Source organism: Fukomys damarensis, unplaced genomic scaffold (genome assembly GCF_012274545.1).
Source record: "Fukomys damarensis isolate Sample0158 unplaced genomic scaffold, DMR_v1.0_HiC HiC_scaffold_30, whole genome shotgun sequence".
In the NCBI taxonomy this organism is placed as follows: Eukaryota; Metazoa; Chordata; class Mammalia; order Rodentia; family Bathyergidae; genus Fukomys; species Fukomys damarensis.
The window spans coordinates 34,176,961-34,186,464 of NW_022900942.1; the positions used below are offsets into that span (position 1 = coordinate 34,176,961).

At 36.6% G+C, this 9,504-nt stretch overlaps 1 protein-coding gene across 4 annotated transcripts in view; it reads right to left on the reverse strand.

Moving 5' to 3' along the window:
* The window catches only part of Me2 (malic enzyme 2), a 76,554-nt gene that overhangs the window by 64,722 nt on the left and 2,328 nt on the right, over positions 1-9,504 (reverse strand). For 2 of the 4 annotated variants that reach the window (XM_010621730.2, XM_033757602.1), the window contains exon 1: positions 6,338-6,413. The exons of 1 other annotated variant lie outside the window; for it this stretch is intronic. In XM_010621730.2, the coding sequence (XP_010620032.1) occupies positions 6,338-6,352 (15 nt within the window). In that variant the 5' untranslated portion in view covers positions 6,353-6,413. Of the gene's footprint in view, positions 1-191; positions 204-6,337; positions 6,414-9,504 lie in introns of those variants that run through there. One more of the 4 variants, XM_033757601.1, reaches the window with a different exon arrangement.

Consider the following 9,504-nt stretch of genomic DNA (forward strand, 5'->3'; position numbering starts at 1 on the left):
CTTTTCCAATTTTTTTTTTTTTTTTTTTTTTTCACCTGGGATCGAACTCAGGACCTCGTGCTTGTGAGGCAGGCAGCAGAACCACTGAGCTAAATCTCCAGCCTCCAATTCTTAAGCTAGACCCAGAAATACATTTATTTATTTACTCTGGGAGGGATATCCCTGTTTATTTGTTAATCAGAAATACATACCAAATGGTACTTGTTTCCATTTTCTTCTTACGCCAAAGGTTTCTGCTTCATTATATTTTACAGGAAAACAGAAGGCTTGCAGTGGCCCTGTTAAACCTACAGCTGAGATTTAATGATGGCCATGGTGATACAGAGTGAAGCCAGCCTGGCTGCCTTAGTTAGATGAGTGGAATCACAGTGTCTACACCTAGAGTTTTAATGTTTAAATTTAAATGTTAAGTTTAATTTTTTTTTTTTCGTACCAGGGATCAAACTCAGGACCTTGCTCTTGTGAGGCAGTGTGTGCTACTGAGCTAAATCCCCTGGCCTTTTCAAAGTTTAATATGCCAGAACTTTTTTTGTCACAGAAAACCTGTTATTTAACATTAGAAATCATGTAAATTGGCTTGAAAATATATAAAGTTGAGCTGGGGATTTAGCTCAGTGGTTCTGATGCCTGATTCGTAAGCTCAAGGACTGGAGTTCGATCCCCGGTACCTCCCCCTGCAAAAATGAAGTAACCGTTGTCCTTTTGTACTCATCATAAATGTGAGAATTTTCAAAATTAAAAACTACAAATTAAATGTTAATATTTTGAAGTAATAGATTCTTCTGCTTGTCAATTTTCCTACTGAGAACTGGGATTTGTGATGTTTATGTCTTTGAATCACTGCAATTATCATGCAGTAAATTTTTTATTTCTTACATTTTTTTCAAATGAAATTTCTATTTACTAGGAAATTTACAGTCTATTAGGGAGCAGCAAAACCATTTACATAAGATTTTTAAAAATTAATATTTACTGAAGTGAAATTCAGGTAACATAAATTAACTATTTGAAAGTGAGTCAAAGGCATAAAGAAACTCTTAACCTTACAATCACCACCTCCATGTAGTTTCACAGTATTTTTATCACCTATAAGGCAACATCATACCCACTAAGTTATTTCCCTTCCTCTACCACCAATCTTTTTGTCTCTATGGATTTATTTCATCTATTTCATAGAAATGTGGTACTGAAATATGACTACAATTACAAGAAACTTATCTGATTATTCACATTATCAAGAATCAAAAAACAGTACAAAGTAATCTTTTCTTAGAAAATGTTAATGTCATGAAAGACTAACAACTACTGCAACTTAAAACTTAACAGATGATAATTAAATGTAAAACCTGATCACAGACTGGAGTGCACATCAGAAAACAATGCAATATTCTATAAAGGACATTACTGAGACAACTGAGAAGTTGGAAAATATGTTGTAGATGGTACAGAAGTATTATATATTTTAAAGTTCTGAATATGATAGATGCATAGAAGATATTCTTGCTCTGAACCCAACCAAAGAAGTGAAAGATTTGTAGCCTTTATAATAAAGTCAGCAAGGATTTCATATAAAGCCGTATCTAAAAACAGCAAAACCCACAATGGTTGTGTTGAAAACACCACTATGAGACATTCATTCTTCATAATGCATTCAAGTTCACTCATCTATTTATCTATTTATTTGGGTACCTGGCATCAAAGTCAGGATCTTATGCTTACAAGGCAGGTATGGCACCACTGAGCTAAAGCCTGGGCTGCAAATTTTAATGAGACTGCATTTATACACTATCTGAACATTTTAAAAGACACCTAAATTTCTCATTTGGGGAAAGCAAAATCGAGAGAACCTAAAATCATATGGTTTATTTTTTTCTGATTTAATTTTATTCACTTTTTACGAGTTTATTTTATATATTCATGTCAAAATTAAAGATATAAAAATTAAGAGAACAGTGGTTTCTATCTTTCCGAACTGTCTCTTTCTTTTGTTTTCTTTCCATCTTTCTTTCTTTTCTTTTTTTGTGGTACTGGGATTGAACCCAGGGCCTGCTTGCACTGACCTACATCCTTAGTCCCAGTCCTTTTTTCTTGGGGGGGGGTCTTTTTGAAAAAAGGTCTCCCTATGCAGTTCAGGTTGGTCTTGAACTCACTTTGTAGCCCAGGCCAGCCTTGAACTCAAACTCCAAACTTAAAGCAATACTCCTGCCTCTGCCTCCCCAGTGCTGAGATAACAGGCCGGTGCCACCATGCCTGGCTATCCTGAGCCCTTTTAAAATATTTTATCTTTGTCTAAGTTAACCAGACAAAACTTGTAATTTTCCTGTCTCACCTTGCTGAGTAGCTGGGATTACAGATGTATCCACTTATGCCCAGCTATTATTCCTTCTTTGAAAGAAAGCACGAAATGTAACTGACCTAGACTTGTTTCAAATGTTTAAAGATACATGAAAAATTTTTTAGCTAGAAACATTAATGAACAAAATTATCTATGCCGTGGGGGCACAGCCTAGGAGTAAAAAGAATTTAGCAATAATCTCCAAGATCCGGCCGCCTGCCTTTCAAGCAAAAAGATCCAAGTTCGATCCCTGGCACCAAAAAATAAAATAAAATAAAATAAAATAAAAAAATAAATAAACAATAATAATCTCCAAGAGAGCAGTGGGAAAATTCAAGAGAGAACTGCACCATCAGGGTGAAAGGCTGGGGTTTTTACTTTTTTCATTACATGTTTGTATTTTAACATGAGGAGGGGAGTCCAGAAACTTCATCCTTGGAATGCTTTCATTAGGTCATAGTGGTCCAGCTATTCGGTTCTAGAATAGCCAGGTATTGTGTAAAGACAGAAATGTTTTATTCAACGGGGCCCAGTGTCTTTGGCACTGCTAGAAATAGTCCTTCTGGGTAAAATTAACAAATATGTAAAGATTAACTTTAAAGGTTATTAAGGGGATCAAAATAAAACATGTATGTTGCACAGTACTTGAAAGGGACTTCTGACATTACATTGAGATAGGGACAGAAATGCTATTCTTTAAGACCTGACAAGCAGTTAGATCATCTTGTAGTTCTTGCACATAGCTTATAAGGTGGGAAGTTAATGACCAGACTAATCCAGTCAGCTGTAGTGTGGCCTTCAAAGAAACAATGATAAAATCACCATGGTTCCCTACAATCTGTTTGTAAAGGAAAAACAAGCTGTTTTTTCCCTCTCTTCACACATATCAGACACCAATTCTGAAGACAGGTTGTTTCTCTCCTACTATACTCTCAACACAGCACACTACTGCGATCAGATGTGAGGGTTTGTTGTTGTTGTTGTTGCTGTTGTTGTTCACATTAAATAATTCAGTAGATACCAACCAGGTGTCCTATAATGCAATTAAATTCTGGCCCTACCTAGAGACAGTGCAGACCCCAGAGGATATAGGTTCATCCCAAGGCTGCCCCCACTTCAAATGTGACCTGCAACTAGTAGGTTGTCACCTACACTTCCAGCCAGCAAGATTATATTTGGGTTCCCACTACTACCTCCTCAGTGGATTTAATAATTTGCTAGGACAGGGAAAACTTTACTTAACACACCAGATTATAAAAGATAATAAAGGACATAGATAAACAGATCATGGGGCAAGGTTTAGAGGAGAGGAGGCACTGCAGGAGCTCAGCACCTTCATGTGTTCAGAAATACAGCTCTGGAAATCTTGTGCGAGGGTTTTTATAGAGCACAAGGTCCAGCACCACCCTTCCCAGAGGACATGGGTGGGGCAGAATGTTCCACTCCTCTTGTCACTTAGTCTTTCCCCAGGCCACCAATGGGATCACAGGGGGTTTATCAAGAGTAACAGAAGTATCTCCTAGCACTTAGCAAATTCCAACAGTTTTAGGATCTCTGTGCCAGAAACATGGACAAAGACCAAATATAATTCAGATAAGACTATACTATTTTAATATATAATTATGACCCTGATACCTTTTATAATACTTCTTCCATAAGCAGAAAAATTTGTTTTGTGTGTGTGCGTGCAAGTGTACATGCTGTGGTGTGTGTGTATTTTGAAGTACACAAACTTCAAACTGTGCTTTATTCTAATTAATGGATTTACATACTTAACCAGATTTTCCCTGGATCACAACGAGAGTTACTGTAAGTCTTAGATATCACCTAATTTAAGCAGAAAAAACAAAACAACAACAAAAAAACTAAAGTTCAGAGATGCTTCAGAGTCCTACTATTTCCTGTTTCAAATCTTTCAACCCTTGAGCCTTTAGTTACCTTGTTCCTGATTCTTTAATATATTCCCTCCCTTCCTTTAAAAACTAATTTTTAAGACAAAATTTGATGTACTCATTAAATAATTTATCTAACTTCTCATAGCTCTTCAGTTACCTATTTCTTTTTTTTCTGTTTTTTATTATTTTATTTTTATCAGTACGTGCTTGCAATACATAATGGTTATATTCATCATGGAGAGTGGATACACGTACATAATATATCTTAATTCATTCTTAATTCTCTTCCCTTCCCCATCCCTTCATCTCTTGGTCTCTGTTTTTATTGTGTTTTTTTGTTTGTTTGTTTGTTTGTTTATTGGTACATTTTAGATATACAGTACAGTTACATTCATTGTTGGGCTCTTGTACCTTTACATGACAGGTCTTGGTTCTCACTTTTTTCCCGTGTCCCTGACCTTCCTTCACCCCCTCCTCCCCTCCCCATTTACAAACACTTTATTTCCATTTTTCATGTTTTTTTCTTTTCCCTTATTCCCTTTCCCCTACCCTCCCCACTTTCCCTACACCTTTAGCCCTTTTTTTCCTATTTCACATTGTCAATTATCTCATTAGGATCTTATGTACTATTATAATTTTTCACACCAGAGAAACTATTCAGTATTTACACATGTGACTTATTTATTTCACTTAGGAGTATATCCTCAATATGTGTTCATTTTCCTATGAATGAATCTAATTTCTCATTCTTTATGGCTGAGTAGTATTCCGTTATAGAAAAACCACATCTTCTTTATCCAGTTTCCAAGTGATGGGCCAATGGGCTGTTTCCAAGTTTTAGCTATTACAAACCGTGCTGCTATGAACATAGGTGCAGCCATCCCTCTGCTGGGTATCTTTCCAAAAGAATTAAAAGAATCGTATCACAGTGATAAATGCACAGTTACCTATTTCATGCCATTTGTTTACTTCAATTATTTTATGTCTACCTTTGTACTTGAATCTTTTGATTCACCTATTCATGTTTCGTAACTTAAAATTCTGTTTTAAATGCTTAAAAACTTTTTCAAGACCTTTCCAGATTATTCTAATGTCTTTAGTGCCTAAACATTTTTGGTCTCTTTCATGGCATAACTCTTATCTATGAGCTATTTTTAAAAAGTAGAAGTGACCTTTGACAAAAATCTGTGTTATATGCTATGGAAACCAAACTTTGGAGGTAGTAAGTATGCCTCTATGAAATACAAAAGGTTTAAAAGCCTAAAACTAGTTTCTAAATTTGTTTGAAATGGCTACATACTCCAGGGGTAGAATTCCAAACCCAAATTCAAATAAGTGGAATAAGATTCTTATGGTGTGAAGTAAGGGGCTTAACTTTCACCTCAACCCAGGAAGAATGCAGGTTTCAGCCCCTTATGACAGAGCTTTCCCAGTTCTCATAGTCTAATTTGGATTCCTAATGTTGAACAGGCATGTGAAATCAGTTTCTATCTCCTGCAAGCAACAAATATTTGCTCCTATATTGTATTTATTGTTCCCTGTTCACCCACGGGACACTTGTTTAACTCCAGCTCACTGCTGGAGGATCTTTCTTCAGTCCTGCACATGGAGACTTCCCGTTCTTGCTCTCAAATTTGACTCCATGTTTCTTCATATTTCATTTAGCATTACTCTTCTTTTTGAGCAGGAGAGGCAGGTTCCAATGTGTGACTAAGTGACCGCTGTAAAGGAGAAGTTGATTCATCCTCACCTTAAGCCTTGGCTTATTTACTTAGTCATCTACTGCGCACCTACTACATGCCAAGACCTGAAAGAGACATGAAGCAGTACTGCTCTCATATTCCCACTACACCTACATCAGTCCATTCTTTTTAGCTCTCATGAAGCAAGTAATACTCTTAATGTTGTTCTACCATCAGTAAAGCCGAAAGACTACAAACATGGTCAAAACCAAGAAAAATATCTAACTTTCATTTTCTTGTTTGTTTTTAAATTTAAAAACATAAAGAATATAGGCTACCCAAGGTTTTCTTTTTTGTAACTTGTATATCTATGAAATATCTTTACTATTTCAATCTAACAATAAATTAGAGATGATGGTGCAAACCTGTAATCCCAGCATCCAGGAGGCTGAGGCAGGAAGATTTTGAGTTCAGGACTAGCCTGGTCTACGTAGCAAAACCCTGTCTCAATGAAACAAAATTAAATTAAATTAAATTTTAAAAGACAAGAAGAAAAGGAGTACAAGCTGTTTTAAGCAAACTCCACTGACTTTATTTATTTTTTTAAATAACAAAATCTACTTTGCAAGATTCCTTACTGAATTCCTTTAAATAACAAATTTTTAAAGGCCACTTTTAAATTGTAACTTTCACTACAGATCTTTTCAGGACTGTGTTGCATGAAAGATTTATGTCATTTTCCTTCTATTTATTAACGTTTTATAGAAAGTGCTAGCAACTGGCTGATTATAGAAATTCTGCAGTTACTACCATGTTTCTAATAATTAGCCAAACAATAACCTACCACTAAAAAATTAATTATAGCAATACAGTGGTAGAAAAAAATGTACCAAGTAGGCCCCTCTCCCAGTTCCCCCAACATAATGAACAGTATTTAACAAAATAGGACAGCTGACATTCAGGTGAGTGGAGGAAAAACTCTAAATTTTGTCTGTCATTTAAAAAGGTAGGGTTTTCACTCAGGAGGCTTAGCTAGGAAGATCACAACTTTGAAGTCAGCCTGGGCTACACAGTGAGTTTAAAGCCAGCCTGAATTACATGATGAGACCTTGTCTCAAAAAAAAAAAACAAAAGCAAATAATTAAGAAGTGGGGTTGTGAAGTGTTTTGTTCTATTTGGGTGGGTTTTGTGTGCGTGTGCAGGTACGTGTGTGTGTGTGTGTGTGTGTGTGTGTGTGTTTGTGTGTGGTTTTGAGACAAGGTCTCTGTAAGCTGCTGAACTGCCCACCCAGGCTGGGCTCAAACTTGAGATCCTCCTGCCTCAACCTCTCAGAGTGGTGGGATTACAGATATGCGCCACCACATTTGCCTTTTAAAAGTTTTAGAAGAACTGATCATATGTTTGTTGGTTCTTCCACAGTAGGCAGCCTTCTTTGCCACAATGAAATCTTTGGCACCAGAAAATTAGGTTATCACTAAAATCTACTCTGCAAAGAGGTAGACTGCCTAATTGAGGTAGGCAAATCTAAAAACAGTATGAGATATACTTTATTTTAAGTAAAGGGCAATCTAAAAAAACACATCTTACAATTAGCAGTTTAGATTAACATTCTGATATATAAACTTCTATTTTCAGCTCCTAGTTACAAGTACTGAATTTAGTCTGTACAGTAGAGGTAACATCATGTGTCAAATATAACCTCATGTGATTATCAAATGAGAGAATATATATGTAAAACAGTATGATAAATAAAGAGTTGAAATGTTACTCATATTATAGGGAATTTTATTATTAAGTGATAGGGAAAATAAAACATAAAAGTAACTTTATATATTTATTTTCAATTGGGAATTGAACCTAGAACCTTCACACTGAGCTACATCCCAGCTTTTTTTTTACAGTGGACCCTTGACTTTTGAACTTGATAGGTTCCTGAGGGTTGGTTGGTTGGTTGGTTGAAACTGTCAATACAGCAGAGATCTGGATGTTTACCTAGGTATACGACATAGATAACAAGAGGCAGATGAATCTTTAATTAACCTAATTAACCCAAGTTGTTCATAGGTAATGCCAGTTGTAACTTGAGGGTCCACTGTATTCTGAGATAGAGTCTCACTAAGTCACTAAATTGCCTAGGCTCAGCTGGAACCTTCAATCCTCCTGCTCCAGTCTCCCAGAGGGCTGAGATTACAGGCAAGTGCAACCACATCACAGAATTTTAATGGTATCTTTAAGACAAGTAGATGTAAGGGAAAAACAAAAAAGCAAAAAAAACTTCTTAGAAGACCGATTTTTGCCAAATATTAGAACTCAGAACAGTTACAAAGAAAGTCTGACAAATGGGCTTATTACCAACTGGAGGAATGATAATACGGGGGAAAACACCCCTACCATCTTATGTTTTACGGATATGACAGGAGAACTAGAAAAATAAGTAAAAACAGGAAACAAAAGAAGGTGGCAAATTTAATTTTAATTATGTAAAATCAAGCTGCATAACCCAGAGTTTTTTGGATATGCCCGGTTTTTGCCCTGCTGTGGCCACTGTCCTTCACCTTACCTTGCCCTTTCTAAGGAGTAAGGGCTGATAAAAGTAGGGTGTTCTCTAACTGGGAGGAAATGAAACTCCCTTCAGGGTGGTGTTTACAAACCTGAATGGGAGTGAAACTATGAGGCCTTGGGCTGCTGGAGAACTCTCATTAGGGCCCCAGGGCAGACATGGGTGAAGAAAGAAGATACAGGGCCAACCTCTTAAAGACAGAAACACTTAACACTACTCACTAGACAGGCCATGACTTGGTGTAACCAGCATAAGCTTTGCAGCCAGTCAGATAAGAATTTGAACCTGTCCTCAGCTAATTAACTTATGAGCTGTCAACAAGGTGTACCCAAACAGTCCCACAGCTGCTGTTAGTCTGGGAAATATTTTCAGTGGTCTGAGTGATCAAATGAGGAGAAACTTGGACAATATGATATAGTTGTTCATAATACTAAATTTATTCTTTTTTTTGTTATAATTATGACATCCCTCCCTTTTGGTGATAAGTCCTTTCTTTTCAAAAAGGATGGAGACAATAGATTGAACTAGGTTTAAGGTCCTTACTTAACCTGCACAGAATCAAATGTTGTCATACATTTGGTCCCCAAATGTTCCCTATTCATACATTTGTCTGGATGTTTGAGACAGGGTCTTGCTGTATTACAGCTCAAGCTGGCCTCAACACTATCTGACCTACACATAATTTTAAAAACTTGTCCATGAAGTCCAGTCTGCGTACCACACAACTATGTCTCATTTCCTCATCAATAAAATGCAGAGGAATTCCCTTTTGCACGATTGTATGTAGTAATATAAAGTATTCAGCCCTCACAGCTTTATTATCATCATGAACTTGACTACTTGATTTAAATGTTTACAGAAGAAAACCCATACCTAGGCAGTCTAAAAAAAAGGTCAAAGGACAAACCCTGGAGTCAAACTGCCTGGATTTAAAAGCTGGCTTTAGGGCTGGGGATTTGGCTCAGTGGTTCTGCTGTCTGCCTGGCAAGCACAAGGACCCTAGTTCGATCCCCAGTAGCCCCGACCAAAAAA